This window comes from Pleurodeles waltl, chromosome 10, assembly GCF_031143425.1.
Source record: "Pleurodeles waltl isolate 20211129_DDA chromosome 10, aPleWal1.hap1.20221129, whole genome shotgun sequence".
Taxonomy (NCBI): domain Eukaryota; kingdom Metazoa; phylum Chordata; class Amphibia; order Caudata; family Salamandridae; genus Pleurodeles; species Pleurodeles waltl.
Window position 1 is genome coordinate 837420430 of NC_090449.1, and position 17908 is coordinate 837438337.

General features: G+C 42.6%; 1 protein-coding gene across 2 annotated transcripts in view; it reads left to right on the plus strand.

The window, feature by feature from the left end:
• Positions 1–17908, plus strand: part of CNTNAP2 (contactin associated protein 2) — a 2759350-nt gene that overhangs the window by 2374523 nt on the left and 366919 nt on the right. For both annotated transcript variants that reach the window (XM_069211508.1, XM_069211509.1), the window contains exon 21: positions 13779–13872. In XM_069211508.1, coding sequence (XP_069067609.1) covers positions 13779–13872 — 94 coding nt within the window. The remainder of the gene's footprint in view (positions 1–13778; positions 13873–17908) is intronic.

Here is a 17908-nt window from a genome sequence, read left to right on the forward strand (position 1 = left end):
CTTATAACCATCCGAACCGGCACCAGGGTGGGGGTATGCCACAGGGCCTGTCTCTCTGGGTGTGAGAATAAATGGAGAGGGTGTCTCTGGGTGTGAGAGTGGGTATGAGAGTGTCTGTCTGGGTGTGAGATGGTCTATGAGGGTGTGAGTGTTTGGGTGTGAGAGGGTGTCTCGGTGTGAGTGGGTGTGAGAGTGTCTCTGTGAGGGGTGTATGAATGTCTGTGGGTCTGTGTGTGAGAGTCTGGGTGGGTCTGTAAGTGAGTCAGTGAATGTGTGAATGGGTCTGTGAGTGGGTGCATGAGTGTCTAAATGGGTCTGTGAGTGAGTGCATGAGTATCTGAATGGGTCAGTGAGTTGGTTCGTGAGTGTCTGAGTGGATCAGTGAGTGGGTGCATGAGTCTCTGACTGGGTCTGTGAGTCTGAGTGGGTCTGTGAGTGGATGCATGAGTCTCTGAGTTGGGCTGTGAGTGGGTGTGTTAGCGTCTGAGTGGTTCAGTGACTGGGTGTGTGAGTGTCTGACTGGGTCTGTGAGTAGGTGTGTGAGTGTCTGTAAGTGAGTCTATAACTGCCTCTGTAGGTCTGAGAGTCCTTGTGTGCATGATTGCGTGAGTGCCATTTGATTAATCCAGGGCCCGGCATAAACAAATGAAGGAGGGCTGATTTTGGCCCCCAGGGCCTTATACCCCAGGGAATAGCCTTCATTCAATATGGGAGTGGGCCCTCCCCAGGCTGATTTTGGCCTCAGGACCCTATATCCCAGGGCCTGGCGATGTCTCCTGGGTGACTCCCAGGACACCCAGTGTGCAATCAAACCGTGGGTGGAGACCCAAAGCTCCCACAGTCCCAGCCGGCTCCCGGGCTCCTGCAGGAGCCGGCATTGCTACCACACAATCAATCAATCATGAATTTGTAGAGCACGGCTAATCACCCATAGGGTCTCAAGGCGCTGTTTGTGGGCATGCTGCTCAGTCAAAGAGCCAGGACTTGAGGTCCTTCCTGAACTACTTCAGTAATGCGGTCTGCCTAGGTTTGAGAGGTAGAGCACAACATGTCCAAGCTGCTAGGTAGGAGAAGGATCTTCCTCCTGCTGTGCTTTTCCAGATCTTGGAGACTGCTGCAAGGGCAAGCTGGGAGGAATGGAGGCGCCTGTTGGGTACATAGAAGGCGAGACAGTGGTTGATGTATGCTGGTCCTATGTTGTGCAGTGCTTTGAGGGTGTGGCTCAGGAGTATGTATGTGATGCGCTTGTTGACTGGGAGCCAGTGTAGGTCTTTGAGGTGGGAGGAGATGCAGCTGTGTTGGGGGATGTCCAGGATGGCTGCTGCATTCTGGACTCTTTGTAGTTTTGATTGAAGTTTCTCGGTGATGCCAGCGTTGCCGTAGTCCAGTTTGCTAGTGATGAGTGCGGGGGTGATTGTCTTCCTTGTGTCGGAGGGAATCCACTTAAAAATCTTCCGAAGGAGTCGGAGGGTGTGAAAGCATGATGAACAAACAGCATTGACTTGGCTGGTCATGGATAGAGAAGAGTCCAGGATGATGCCCTGGTTGCACTTGTGGTCTGTTGGGGCAGGGGCGTGTCCCAGAGTGGTGGGCCACCAGGAATAGTTCCAGGGAGAAGGGGTGAAGCCGTTTACGATGATCTAAACATGCTAAACATGCAGCTCCCTGTGTGCAAGATCAATAGTTTCCTCTCTTTCCCTGCCTGCATCTCTGCCAGCAGGAAAGGAGATGAAACCTTCATTTCCAGTGGGAAGAGCACTTTGACTGCTCTCGTCCACTGGAAGCAGAGTGTTTGCTCTGCTTCAGCTGCCACAGCTCCCACCAAGTCAGAGCAGACAGATATGTCCTGGGGTGGGCACCCCGGGACAAGGCAGGAGCCGGCCCTATGGGTAGTGGTCCCCGGGGGCCATTATTGGTTCCGCAAAGGGGATCATGCGGCCCCCCTCCAATGTTTAACTTAGCCCCAGGGAGTTGGTGGTCCACGATAGACCCCCTTTATTATTTTATTTCAGCCCAGGGGAGGTGGTGGTTCCCGGAGCTGTGGGGGGGGGGGCTACATGTACCCACCGCATTCATTTTATATGTAGCGCTGGGTAGTGGCGGTCCTCGGGGTGTGGGGAGGCATACGGGCCTCCCCATTACAAACTACTGTTTTGTCTCAGGGAGGTGGTAGTTTCCAGGGCTGTGTGGAGGCTGTATGGGCCTCCCCCATTCTAAATTACTGTTTTGCCATGAGGAAGTGGTGGTCCCTGGGGTGCGGAGGAGCCATGCGGCACCCAAACACTTATTTTACAGTACCCTGGGGAGGTGGTATTCCCTGGGCCTTTGAGAGTCCTACGAGTGGACCTCTGTGTGCCTTCCTCCATTTTTCACCCCCCAAAGCCCTCAGGATCTGGGCTACCCAGGGGCAAAGGAAAGGAAAAGCAAGGGAGACCGTGCTTTTAAAAAAAAAAATCTTGAAAAAATCTGCAGATCATTACGCAGATTTTTCTGAATTGTTTTGTGAAAATGCTTTTTAGCCCTGATTCGGTCCGTGAGGAATCCTGAGACCAAAGATAGGGGCTCAGGGTGACCCTACCCTGGTCCTTTTTCTTTTGTTTTATATTTTTTTGTGGGACTCTGCTGAAGCCAAGTCCCAAAATGGCTGCCAACACTTCCTTGTTGGCAGCCAATCAGATATCAGCATGGGGACAGTTGGATCTCCGGAGGATCTGCATCCCTAGATATCTATATTTGGTAAACTCTAATATCTCAAAAACTACTGAACGGATTTACACTAAATCATAAAGAGCATGCTTTCTGGACCAAGAGCTAGCTTTCTGCCAAAATTGGTGTAAATTCTTCCAGCGGTTTGGGCTGGAGTCATGTTCAAAATCCATATGGGAAAATGCATGGGGAAAATGTGTCTTGGGATCCACCTTTTTCTCGCCCCCCGCCTGATGGATCACCCCGAAACTTTCAAGACAGCAGCTGAACTGACTAAAGTATAAGTTTTGAAAATGTTGTGAAGATTCGTCAAGCACTGCCAAAGTTATTGGCAAAACAAAAACACACTTCCTATTGAACCAAGATACTAACTATAACTACCTACTAGCGACAGCCGGGCCACCAGTAGGTGATATATATACCTATTAGGTTATATATCACCAGCAGGTAGTTGTAGCTAGGACTTAGTTTAGATAGGAAATGTTTTTTTGACTTGCCTATAACTTTGGTGCCATTTCACAAATCTTTATGAAATCTTCCTAAAGAAAAGAGTCCTACTGTGTCTTATTGTGCATGGTAAGTTTCGGGGTGATTCATCAAGCAAGGGGCTGAGAAAAAGGGGCAGTCAAAAAAGTGTGTTTCCCATGGTAATTTTCATAGGGATTAGGGACACAACCACAGCCCGAACCGCTGGATACACACCAGATTTTGAATAAAGCTAGCTCTTGGTCCAGAATGTGTGCTTTTGTGATTTGTGATAAATCTGTTTCAGTCAAGTAAACAGTTTGTATAAAATGGTGCCCTCTTCTTGGATAAATATGCAGTCCAGGATTCAATCTGGCACGATGCTCATTTCACAGAAATTAAACCTCAGCTGGAAGCACTTACAGATCTAAACAAAGCAGGTGCCCAAGATTTCCTAATTGCGTGTGCATGGCCAAGGCAAAGCAAGTGTGTTTTCTCTGCATTTCCACCTTGAAAAGTTTTCTGTAATCCTTGATGGAGGTGTGACAAGTGGATTCTTTCTCGTAATCTGCTGTTGAGACCAGAGATCATGTTCTCCCTTTTTAAAACTACAAGTATGTAAAATGGCATAGAAGCCCTGCCCATTGGGCCCCGCCCCTTATGCATTAGTGGTATGCGACATCTTCTCGCCCTTTCCAAGGGTGATGGACAGCTAACTAAAAGGCCCTCCTAGCACGTTTCCTGCTGATTTTGGAGATGTGTTCTTGATGGAGAGAAATATGATCACATCTCCACCAAACAAAGAAGCACTTTATGAGTGGCATAGGGTTGGGTGGTTATAGGGGTAGGCTGCTGGGCCAGGCCAAAGGCTGTGGTTGGATTACTGTAAAATCATTAAAATTACATAAAGTTGAGAAAAACATAGAAAATCACGGAAAAAACAAAAGGTTACAAGGACGTTGTAGTTAGGCTCACATTGTAAATGTTCAAAACCATAGAAATTCAGCGATATAGTTAGAGTTATTTCAAATAACTATAGCTCATGCCCTAAGGTAACTATAACTCGGGCCCTTGCCAAGCACTGCTAATTACCCCATATAGTACATCAGTCATGACATGTTCTGTGGCCTCATTGAAATTATCAATGGAACATTTGCAATAAAATTATTGATGAGAAAACTGTGCAAGGGGAGGGCACTACCTTAGGGCATGAGTTATGTGAGCTTAACTATAAAGTCCCTGTAACCTTTGTCTTTTTAGTGATATATATACAGTATATATACATGCATGTGCACGACTTATAGTAATTTGAAGGTAGTTCATAAATTATAAATTTAAATTAGAACTATAACTTTCTAATTCAAATTTCTCTGTGTATAGTTTACATTGAGTTTCTATAGAAAGAGTACAAACATCTTTACTAACTACAACTCATCCCTAACCTTTGGGTTTTTTCACTGAATTTCAATGGTTTTTATTTTTTCATAAAATGTGTTTCAAATTGTAGTGCTGAGTGTCATTTATTAGTGTGCCGTTAATTCGAGTGTTGTACAGTAGAATGAAGAAAAGTGTTGTATAGTGGAATGTGGTAGAGTGGAGTATTGTAGAGTGAAATACAGTGTAGTAGAGTGGAGGAGGGTAGCATACAGTGGGGTAAAGTCTTATATAGTGGAGTCATGTGGGCCCTGATTCTCACCCTGGCGGTAATTACCGCCAGGGCGGAGGTCGGCGGTAGCACCGCCAACAGGCTGGCGGTGCTCCGCCGGGCATTCTCACCGCGGCGGTACAGCCGCGGCCAGAAGCGGAAAGCCGGCAGGGTACCGCCGACTTTCCGCTGCCCGTCTGAATCCTCCATGGCGGCGGAGCGCGCTCCGCCGCCATGGGGATTCAGACACCCCCTACCGCCATCCTGTTTATGGCGGCTCTCCCGCCATGAACAGGATGGCGGTAGGGGGTGCCGCGGGGCCCCTGGGGGCCCCTGCAGTGCCCATGCCAATGGCATGGGCACTGCAGGGGCCCCCGTAAGAGGGCCCCGCAAAGTATTTCAGTGTCTGCTTTGCAGACACTGAAATACGCGACGGGTGCAACTGCACCCGTCGCACCTTCCCACTCCGCCGGCTCAATTCTGAGCCGGCATCCTAGTGGGAAGGTTGATTTGCCCTGGGCTGGCGGGCGGCCTTTTGGCGGCCGCCCGCCAGCCCAGGGCAAATGTCAGAATCACCGCCGCGGTCTTTCGACCGCGGTGCGGTGTTCTGACGGCGGTACCTTGGCGGACGGCCTCCGCCGTCCGCCAAGGTCAGAATGACCGCCATGGTGTTCATATATCGGCGAGACTATCGTGGAGTGGTGTGTTGTACAGTAGAACAGGATGTTGTAGACTGTCATAGAGTACAGTGCTGTAGAAAAGAGTGCATATAATAGAGAGGAGTGTCAGAGCAAAGTGCAGTGGAGGAGAGTGTCGTACAGTCAAGTGGCATATCATATAGTGGAGTGGTGTGTGTTGTAGAGATGAGTAGAGTGGTGTCTCTTTGAGTGTTATACAGTTTACTACACTGGCGTATAGAGGATGGTCATAGAGTGGAGTAGAGTGTTATAGAGTGGCATAGAGTGCAGTATAATCTAGTGGACTGGAGTTGCATACAGTGGAGTAGAGTGTCAAACAGTGGAGTGGTGTAAGTGCAGTATGCTACAGTGGCATACAGTGGGATAAAGGTATAGAGTGGAGTTTAGTAGAGTGCAGAACATTGCAGTGGGGTAACTAGAGTAGAGCAAAGTCTCATAGAATGGAGTGGTATGTCATAGAGTATAGTGGCATGGAGTGTAGTATACTGGAGTGGTGTAGCATTCGTTTCAGAAAAGTGTTATAAATTGGAGTACCTTTTTGTACAGTACAGTTTAGTGGTGCGTCACACAGTATTGGAAAGTGTTGTAGATTACAAGAGAGTAAAGTTGCATATATGCAGAGTGTTGTACAGTGGCATACAGTATAGCACACTGTTGTACAATGAAGTGTAGGTGTATAACATGAAGTAAAGTGTTGGAGAGTGCCATACAGTGTGGTACACTGTTGTAGAGTTGCATAAAGTACAGTAGTGTGTCATACAGTGGAGCTGCATAGGGTGGATTGCTGTGTAGCGGTGTACAGTGAGGTTAAGTCTCGTAGAGTGGAGTGCAATCAAATGGAGTACTGCAATGTTGTGTGGAGTAAAGTAAAATAGAGTATATAGCTGTCTTGTAGAGCACAGTGGCGTGGACAGAGTGCAAAAGTTGTATAAATTGGAGTGGCATTTCATATAGCAGAATGGAGTTCTGTGCAATAAAGTGTTCAAAGTGTTTTATAGTAGAATAGAGACTTTTACAATGGAATGTACGAGGAAAGAGTGCAGTAGAATGCAAAGTGTAGTAGCGTTTTATAGAGTGGAGTTATATAGAGTAGAGCAGAGTGGCGTACAGTTTAGTGGAGTACAGTGGAGTGGCATACAGTAGAATAGAGTACAGTGTAATACATTCAGTGAAGTTTAGAAGAGTGGAGTGGCATAGAGTGGAATAGCATACACTGCAGTGTCGTACAGTTGAGTGACATCCAGATGAACGGCATAGACTGGAGTGGAGTTCAGTGAAGTAGCAGAGTCGAATAGCAGATAGTAGAGTACCATACAGTGGATTGGTGCACAGTGGACTGGCATGGAGTGGAGTGGTATACAGTCGAATAGTGCAGAGTGGAGTCACTTAGAATGGAGTGGTGTATGGATGTAGATGAAATAAGGAAGGAATGTAGGATACGTTGTGAAAAGTAACGCAAGACAGCTATTAGTGATGCCTTGGGTTTATCCAGATTTACCAACCCACGCAGGGCCATGCATGGTGGCCTTGCATTGGTTTGTAAACCTCTCTTAAGAATTGTGTTGGCCATGCAACACAGTATGTGACACAAGGGCAATACACTACAATGATAAAGATGGGTGTTAGTGATACATAGAGCCACAGTACACCACAGTACATTTGTGGTATACAGTGGTACATGTCTATGGGAAGGCATTATCTAATTGTTCTCACATTTTGGCTGTATTTTGGGTTAGGACCTTATATATAGGTAAATGGTAGGTTTTCTTATTTTTCCCTATCTTTTACCACTTTGTTGAAGTGTTAATAGGTATAATTGTTTTTTATTTTTATGTATATTTTTAAAATGTTTATGGTGTAGCACATTGGTAGTTAGCAAGTACCTGTTTTTTTAACCAATTTACCTATTTTCTTTAATTTATTTAACTTGTGCTGTGTTTTAGCACAATTTAAGCTACACCATATTTTTAAAAGTGTTTTTAAATGTGTAAAAATTAGCAAAGACACTGCAGTACATAATAACCAGTAAATAATTTTGTATTTCTGTGTTTTTCATTTTTTTAAACATATTTGATATTTTTTTCTTTTTTGTACTGCAGTGCTCCCAAGGTATTCCTGTGTTACTCTACTATTTTTTAAAAGAATGAAATATATTTGTTTTTACCTACCTAATACAACTTTAAATAAGTGATATTAGGTAGGGATATATAAGGTACTTGTATTTTACTCCCAATCAGGGGGACGCAACCAAATTGCTGAAAAAAACAACATGGCAATCCTTAACTTTTGCAAAGGCAGTCACTACCCAATGATTTAATGCCATATCATTGGCATGTACCATAGTAGTTTTGCAACATCATATATCACTAAGTTCTAACTTCTTTAACTTACAAAATACTTACTTCTAACCATCAAAAGGATCCTCTGCTAATCATAATGTATAATCCTGCCAAATTTCACCCAAATCCATCTGGTCATTTGGCCGCTAAGTCAAACACAAAAAGTTGATGGAAAATGCATTTGTGACTAAATGTATTTTGGGACCCCTTTCTTTTCTTTACGTCCCTTTGACCAATTGCTGTGAAACTTTCCATCATTCAAGGAAGAATAGATCTGGGAGGTTTTGTGGAGATTTGTCAAATGGGAGGAAAGTTAAGGGGCAAAAATCTGAGGAATTCCTATCTGTGGTCACCCTAACTGTAGCTGCAGAGTGACTCCAACCAGGCTTGGAGAGCCACATGTGCCTATGCTTAAAGACTTTGCTGTAAAAATGGTAAAAACTTTTGTCACTTTTTAGGTTAGCATGAATGGCACTGTACTAATTCTAAAAAACTTAGCTAGAATAACAGACAATTGTAGTGAGCAGATTCGGAGTGTTACTGGTGTTATATTGGGCTCTAAATAGTATCTGATCTCCACCCAAACTTGGGAACTACCCAGAGTTCATTGCTTCCTTCTTTGCATAATTTATGCAGCACTCTAAGCCTCAAAGGGTTGAGTTTGGAGGCTGTTGAAGAAGCTGTGTCCAGGTTGGAAGGTTCATGCAAGATTTGAAAATGCAATTAGTTTGTGGAGGTCTGTCTTCTGAATGACTCATATGTGCTTGCTTGCGTCTGCTATAGTAATACTTTCTAGGAGATTATTTTCTGAATAGAGCTGGTCATTGAAGAGAAAGTCGAGGCATTGGCCCTCTCCCAGGCCAAGTCAGGTAAGGGTGGAATGGACATGACATCAGCCGTGTCTAGTGGAAGCTTACAGAGCAGAGCTGAGAGCCTTTAGGGTGAGCCAGATCTAAATCAATTCAAGGGAAGGATGAACAAACGCTAGTCTTTATCAAGCCATAGATAAGCAGATTCCTTAAAGCTCTTCATATCACATCACACATATTTGCAATGGCAAAAACAGCAAGCTTTCTGGTTGTGGAAATGTAACACATTTAGTTTAATTACCAAAAAGGAAAAGCAAGCATTTGGGCATTTGGTAACAATAGATTTGGGTTGTTTTGGAAATTGCTCAAATCATATTTATATAAATAAGTACATTTCAAGCTTATAACTTAAAAATCATTCATACTAAGTATAGGACATTGCCAATATAGTTTCCTTTCTACCACAGTTACCCTGCTGCTGGGGAGGATATTATTTTATGATTAATCATTTATATTGATAAAGCTTTTGTATAACATTTGTCATCCCTATTGCTGTCCAAGGGCAGAGCCTGTAAGATTCATGTGAGATGGCCATGTAGGTCTTATATCCTAACCTTTGTAAAACTTCAGATTGTTTTTACCCTGTCCGCTTTTTTGAAACTTTCATTGATAATGTTTGATTGACAGTGTATTTACATGGAACAGAATGGGAAAAGGAAAGGAGATAAAATGTAAACATGCAAGAAAATACTATATGCATCTTTAAAAACGGTAGTCCTCCATGCCAAAGTGCATGCCCAGTTTATTTGTGCTCCCCGTAAAACCTATGCCTTTTTTACCATTTCTGGAATAACTGGCCAAACATATTGCTGGTATTATCACTGGTTAATCAGGTTTCCTCAGAGAGGGACGCTCATTAACGAAAGGAGGAGCAGTCTTATGTCTACTAAACGAAAACTTTTTAGCAAATGTATGTGAAAATGGTGTTCAAAATTTACATTTGTGTGCTAAACACACATGGAGAAGATCATTCCAGACTTCAATACAAGAGGTGAAGGAGGTGTCATAATAAATACCTGTACGAAATGTGGTTATTGTTTGAGGGGGATAAAACCATTCTCAAGCAACAACCACAAATCTTGTCAGGGTAAACCACAAAAGTCAGTAGATTACCCTGTGCTTAGCCTTTTGGTAACTTGGTACAAATGCAGTCAGGCTTGCCTTAGAGACAAAATGTTATGTATTTATGCAGCACGCAAACAATAATTAAGTGAAAACACTGCACAATAAAAATCCCACACAAAATTAGACTAGTAGATTAACCTTTAAGAAACAAAATGGACCCAAAATGACAGTATTCCACTCAGTAGAACTAGAGCTATGTAATTTCAAAGATTCAGGTAAGTACACCCCTTAAAGGCACAAAACTCCTCTTATCGTCATCTGGTCATTCTAGACCAGGGGTGAGTCACAAGTGCAGGCTGACCTTGATGAAGTGGAGACTGTATAGAGGGACCAGGTTAGTCCCCCTGAAAAAGTTACCTTCTCAAACTCCAGCACAAAGAGTCCTTGATGGAGAGGCCATGAGAAGCAGGGAAAGTGTTACAAATGGTCGTTGCTGTAGCGTGAAGAGCAGGACTAGTGTTGCAGGTGTTCGTCACTGTAGGGTAAAGATTTTGTTGGCATCGCAGATGAGCTTTGCTGGAGTTTCACTTTGGCACTCACCAGGGGCTGTTGTTGCAGGTCGTCACTGGTGGTCACTGTAGCATGAAGAGTCAGGTTCCAAGGATCCTCATGTTGGCAGCCATCATGGGTCGCAAGTTCATGACATCAATGGGCCATTGGAAGTCTCAAAGAGTCAAGAACTTCAGGATTTATCCTTCGTTTTCCACAGGAGTGACCTCTGATGCTAGCCATGGATCCAGGATTCGGGGAAGCACCTTTTGGGGATCAGGCACTCATTCCAGCTGAGGCCAGGAGGGCACAGACAGGTCCATCTGCCGGTCCAGGCAGGATTAGATACTGCCAGTCAGTTTGGCTGTTGCAAGAAGGCCTCTAGAGATAGCTGTGTCCCTGTAGCTCAGAACAGGAGGTCAGCCAACCAACCCTTGGAGTCACTCTAGTAGTCCTGGGTTCAAGGTGATGTTCCTCTCTCATGAAGCACCAAAGGCAGGCCTCAAACTGCAGGACAGTCTTCTCAAGAACAAGACAGGCCTCAAGCACCATGGCAGTCCTCTGGTAGCAGCAGCAGGGCAGTCCTCTGAGAACCAAGGCAGGTATCAAACAACAGGGCAGTCTTCTGAAGTAGAAGGCAGTCCTTCCAAGCTTTCTAGTTCCAATATTTATACCTGGCGCCAGCCTTTGAAGTGGGGAAACACCCAGGCCTAACCACTTCTAGCTCAGGAAAGATTCTGCTTTCCCCTTCCAAGCTCCAAGTAGTCTAGGATGAAAAAGGTATGGTGTCAGGTACTTTGTGCGTGTGCTGGTGTCAGCCCTTTAAAATGTAAGTGGAGCAGGAAACAGCTCCACCACTTGCATCCTGGCAGGATGGCTGATCCTGCCAACACCTCATCCTGATTTGTCTCACTGTCTGATTAATCAGACACAAAGGACAACTGCAGCCAGTGCTGTGACCCAGTACACAGACGGCAGGCACCAAATGGTTCAGAGAAGAAAATACCAACTTTCTGAAACTGGCATTTTTAAGAATTGTTGATTAGAATCTGGCTTTACCATTAACAAGAGTTTCAATTTACAGTTCATTTCAGTGTAAACATGAAATTCCCACCAGCACCCAATCAAAAGTTATTACTTATTAAATGTAATAGGGTAACCCTTTCTTATCCAAATGGGAGAGAGACAATCCTCGTAGTAGTGAAAACCCAATGTAGGAGTTTTTCACTACCAGGACATGTAAAACGTAAAGGTATATATATCTCGAAATGTTTTTAAATACACAGCACCCTACCATATGGTTATTTGTGGCCTACCTTAGGGGTGACATATGTATTAAAAAGGAAGGCTTGACCCTGCATACGCCTTATTTTGCCGGGTCGAAATGGCAGTTTAAAACTGGGTGACACAATGAGTGTTGCACGCCCACTAATAGAATTTAATGTACAGCCATTGGGTACATATAGTACCACTTTACTAATCACTTACAAGTAAATCTATTTGTGCAGATTTAGTGTAAGTCAATTGAACTGTGACACTGATTAGTAGTGGTAAAGTGCTCAGATCCTAAAAGCCAACACAAATAGGTTCAGAAAATAACAGAGATGAAAGCAAAATGTTTGGAGGTGACCCTACAGAGAGGGCAAAGTCAAACAAGATGAGGCATGCTAACTAAGTGGCTGAGAGATTGGGACTGAAGGTGAATGAACATTAACAATGACTTTAAATTTTGTTGTTATCTTGTTCCGTTTGAGATGCCTTCAAAGACAGAGGTCAGAGTTCAGCCTAGACTTAGAACACATTGATGCTTTTTTGCATGGAGACTGGTGTATATATTTTTTTCTCTAAATGCAGTGTTAGGGTTTTCCAAAAGTGAACTATGTGACATTCTTGCTGGTGTTAAAGGAAAGGGTCAGGATGTCCATTTCTTTTAACATAACACAATTTAAATGTATACAATTGTACTGTACAACTATTTCAAACCAAATGGACAGGAGAGCAAAATGAAGTGTTTTTTCCTGATTTTGAAGATTTTAATGGGATCAAAACAGGCCAAGACGCTTTACTTGGTGATGCACAAATGATAGATACCCAGTTTCCACACGTTATAATTTGTGAGCTATATAGTTTGAGCAGTAAAACTGCATGTATGTGCAAATTAATGGTCATTTCAATGGAAAATGTACTGCCTGCTGTAAATGAGCGAGTGTCACCAGACCATGTTTTAGTAATATATTTGTGACAGAGTGCCCTAAATGCAACACTAGCTGCAGTTTGCACCTTTCCCCTCGCCTGCTGAATGGGTTTGGCTCATTTGTGGCACTTGTTTTTGTATGATGCTTGGATTTTTTAGAATTCCTATGAGTTCAGTGATATACCCCTGACAACAGCCCCCACTCTGAAAATTGTTTCCGGACCACTGATCCCCGGCAGGCACAAAAATAAAAGATTAAGCATTAAGGGTAATGTGTTTACAGTAATGGACTTACACAAAAATGACAGTTCTTGTCTCCCTTGTACACAAATGTGGTTTGAGGAATCACCGAAATGCTGGTACTGTGGGTGCAAAACCCTGCTTCGTTGGCTGTATTGTATATTCTTTCAAAGTAAGACACAGTAAAACTGTGAGGACATTTGAAAAGAACAGAGAGGACCGGCAAGGTCATTTTAGTATCGTCCAGCACCAATGGGTTTCGCTCAGCGGAGTGGCTACAGATTGTTGTAACATTGGACAAAAATAAGCCAGTCACATTTTGAACCCTTTCTCGGTTCGTACAAATGTAAATTGGTATATATCCATTTGACATAGTGAAGACGCAATGCCATTTTCGCCTTCTGCAAAAAAGAGTAAAATGTTCTTTCGGTGGAATAGCTATCATTACTGCAGCAAATGCAAACCTGATTCGAGGTGACTACTGCTCCCCCCGTGAAGGCGATCTATTGCTACCAATCCTTAGATGAGGGGACCATTTTTTGCTTGCATTAGTGCTGATGGATGCATTGTTACGCCACTGACCCCACGTAAATCCAGGAATAACCCGTATTTATTTTGCGGCCTCCATATTTTTCAATATTTTGGAAAGCTTTGCAGAATGTAGCCCGGTCTTTATTACACAACTGTGGGTAAGCACCACAAATGGAATAAAGTACCACATGCAAAGGGTGCAGTGTCTTGGTAATCCTCATAACAAAATGTAGACAGTCTGTTGAAAAAAACATTAATTATTTTATGTTCGTAAATATGAATGTTATGCCTGTATTTCGTTCCAGTGAACTGACGGTGGAATTTTTCTCTTAGCTGGTATTTGAGAAGCAGTGGCAGGAATGTGAATTGCAAAACAATACCCTGATTTTACTTGCTAAATAAAAAAAAACGTAATGTAGCATACCAGTGCAATTTTCTCAGTATATATCTTATATAGTGTTTCATTTTATCTCTCAGCTTGATCATTACCCTCCAGCAAGTTACAATCTTCCAGCAGCCTCTGTAATTTATTTGAATCACCCTAAGAGTCTTTTCCTTGGCAAAGTCATAGGTAAGTGAATTTTGTTTTTCATATGACAGCAAATATGGTTTAGGGTGTGTTTGCTATATCTTTTGACACTTGTTTTGCAAGTGCTCAGAATGAAAAACAAAAACACCTTAGGAAAAGTGTAGTGCTAAATATTAGCTATGAGAAATAACTGGATTTCTTTTAAATTACATTTCAACTTTACACAATGATATATGTTTAGTGATTTAATAACACTGCTAAAGTATAAAAACAGCATTGGAAACAAAGGTGGAGAAGGGAAACAGATGTTGCATGTAAAATCCACTTGCAATCGATAAGTTACTAGAGAGATGTCCAATGTAGGTACGAATAGGTGGATTGCGGGATCCATACCATTTTTTCAGGAACTGTTTGAAAGGGTTGCTTTCAAGGTGTTTTGTGTAAATCCATGGTGTATGGAATCCCTGAAAGTTTTGCATCAACATAGCACTTACGTACCAACACAGGAGACATTGGATTGAAATTGTGATTTTTTTCAAAAACAATAATGAATATATTTCTAATTCCCAATAAGGGTTACATTTTTCTGCTACACATTTCTTAGCCTCTGTAGTGATCAATTATATGTATCTAAGTAAATCGTTTGCTGAATAAATTTTGTGCTCAAATGTGTATTAATCTGGTAATCTTTGTGAGTCAATCAAACTATTTAAATTGTGCGAAGATTGTATCCCGGTAGGAGTAAATTACAGTGGAAAAAGAGAAATTTAGGATTTGGAGCTTTAATAAGCAGGACAGTCGTTCAATACATAACATCAAAGGGGGGGGAGAACTGTGCAGTGGTAGGATAGTGGCGAAAATTGGAATCCTGAGGGAGAGAAACTCATTCCACTGCTCTTAAATGAAAATTTCATGCTATTCCCATCAAGATCCTCACCAGATTTTACCTACTATAAACCAGTAGGTAAGTAATTAATTTTGTACATAGTCAAACAGCAAATGTGGAATTAGCACATGGGGAAATACCACCGAGCTGCAATACAGTTACAAACATAAGCAGCATTTTGCAACTAAATATGAATTAGACCAGTAGTTGTAATTGGGGCCCTGGTAACTGCTGGCATCAACTGTTAAACTTGTTGGGAAAGCAGGTATAAACAATTACAAAAGAGAGACATACACCATATCACAATTAAAATTATTAAAATGACTATAAACAATCATTTTGTTGTCTTTCATGTACTTAATTTCATGATTTGAGCTGTTCAGTTTTCGTGGCAAACCTAGGTTCAATTAAACAAAAACAATGTGCACAGCCACTGGAATGGCAACCACTACTCCCTTGTCCCTGGTTGCAAGTGTATCTATTATGTCCTCAAATAGACCCAGTCTAGGCTTTAAACTAACAGTTGATGTCATTTATATGGGGTTCTCTGATTCACAGTCCATAACACACATTTGTCTTTCCTCAGTTTTAACCCTCCCCACATAAAGTATGTTCAAAACTTGGTGAACTTTCATTCCTATAGCCAAACAAAAAAATCATCTTGGAAAGTCAGCACATCCTTAGCCATTTAGCTAAATTAAACATTACCAATTATATATTACAGTACATTCTGAAACTGAAGAGGGCAAGAAGGTACAATGACAGTTAGATATATTCATAATTTCATTTAATAGATTTCCGTAAGTATTTTCTTCAGAATTTCTGTTACTACTATTTCTGTGATCTTCTATGATGTTGCAAAATATTTCATCCATCTTCTGTCTATAATACTAGTCTCAAATGAATCTCAATCTTTAAAACAAAAGTGCAAAATTCCAAAAACTCTCCAAAAAGTTTGTTTTTAATTATTTCGACCATCAAGTTAAATAGTCCTTCACAAATGTTGATATACACAGGAAAACAAAAACAATGAGGACAAAAATGTTTTCAACAGTTCAAATGTTCTTATTGAATGGACATGACAGAAAATAGTCATATAGCACTAGGTGCAATTCAAGTGGTCATAAGATATATACAGACACAAACCTATCTTCAACTGGATACATAATTAGGTACAAATTGAGGTGCGGATTATGACTTTGGTGGTAATTCGGAAAGACCGCCGTTCTGGTGGCCTGCCAAAATACCGCCAATGATGGCGGTCTCCTGACAGCCGTATTACAAGTACACACAGGAGACTGCCAAAATCAAGCCAAAAACCGCCGGGCCGACTAATGGCGAGAAAGAGGTGGTTCCACCACCGTCATACTGTGAGGACTCCGCCCGCCATATTATGAGTAGTAATAAGGCGCAGCGGTCTTGCACATCGATGCAGCATTGGTGGTTTGAACCGCCAACATCTGTCCCCTCCTGGACAACCCCCTCAACATGAGCTGCTGTGTGACCCAGACAGGAAGGTGCCCCGACCGAAAAGGGGGTTGGGTGTCATAAGTGCATGTGTGTGGTGTGTGTGTGTGAGCATGTGTGTGTGTTCGACTGGGTGTGCAAGCATGTGTGTGTGTCTATATGTGTTCAAAGGTGTGGGGTGTGTGTCTGTATTTGTGCGGAGTAATGGGCATGCATGTGCTGGTGACAGGAATGAGGATCCCTGTCGCTGGGTGCGTAGCGGGGCGACCACTGCAAGAAGCCTGGCAGTTTGCTGCCTCGTAATACGGCCGGTGGTTTAGGCATGCTGCCGGCCTGGAGGAGCTCACCGCCACGGCAGTCCGCCAGCACAGGCGGAACTGGCAGTGTTGTGGTGATGTGTCTTCGACCAAGCCGCCACACTCATAATGCGGCTTTCATCGTTCCATTAGGAAATTATTTTGTGTTGATCACCTTCACTCTCTGCTCATGCCAATTCATGGAGCTTCTTCAAATAAAAACCAATAGTCTTTCAGAGCAATCTCTCTTTCTTTTGGTTCAGGTGCTGAGTAATTCTTGTTTGGCACTCTTGCCCTTGTTGATCTTCTGACTTTAGCCTTTTCCAAAGCTTTGTCTTTCAGATTTGTTAGTGGTTCAGCAGATTTTTCTTCAATTCCCTTCACATTGTCTCATCTTTGTAATGCTATTCTGCTTTCTCTACAGCAGGGTTCTCCAATCGTTTCTGTAACAATAGCTACTTATATTCACTGCAGGTCATCTCAGACTAATAAAATAATAAGTGTCAATATTTAGCACATCAGAGAATTATACATCAGTGGCAACCCTATGCACGTTTACCAGCAGTAATCACATCAATGCCTGAGGCAGGGTTGCCAACAAAAATGAAAAAAAAGGTTTTGCCAATTTTGAATACCTTTATGTAGGTAATACATAACAGCCATTGCTGCAATGTCCCTGGCACCAAGTAATAATGTTAGTAATAAGTCTCCTGAATGCCACATGGTTTATCCTTCAAATAACAGCTTTAAATGTATTTTGGAAATTCAACTGTTTTTCATTAAACATCAGCTTACGAGTACTCAAAATACACACATTTTCATCTCAAATATACACTTGTCAATTTTGGTATGCATATATTAATTCATCCAAGCAAAAAAACCTCATTTGTTAGCCTGGCCTGCAAACAGGAGAGCTATTTACTGTTAGCCGTAAAGCTACCAGTAGCTCACAAGCTACTTGATGGAGAAGTCTGTTCTACAACCTCAGGCCAATCAGCTAGTATCAGGGTTTCATTTTCAGTCGCATTTGCTCCACTTGCCTCATTTCTATCTTCACTTGTTTTGTGATTTGCACAACTTACAACTAGAGTGCTCTTGGGGTTGTAAGAGTTTGAGAGGTTTGATTTTGGTCTTGTTTTTTGTTTTGTTGTTGTTCTTCTTCTTCTTGAACTCCCCCTCAGGATCCATGCAGCAGACTCCAGCTTGATCCAGTGAATTAGCAGTTTAAGTCACTACTTCCTCATCTATAGTTTCCACTCTCTGGGTGTGAGATGGTTAGATCCAGTGTTGCAAACCTCTGAACTTTACAGCAGTGTTCATCACCAGGAACACTTGGTATGGGCTGTGAGAAAACAGGGCTAATTACAGATGCCCCCTAACTTTTTGCCCACATTTTTTCACTTTTTGCTGTGTGTTTTCCTGACTCTGA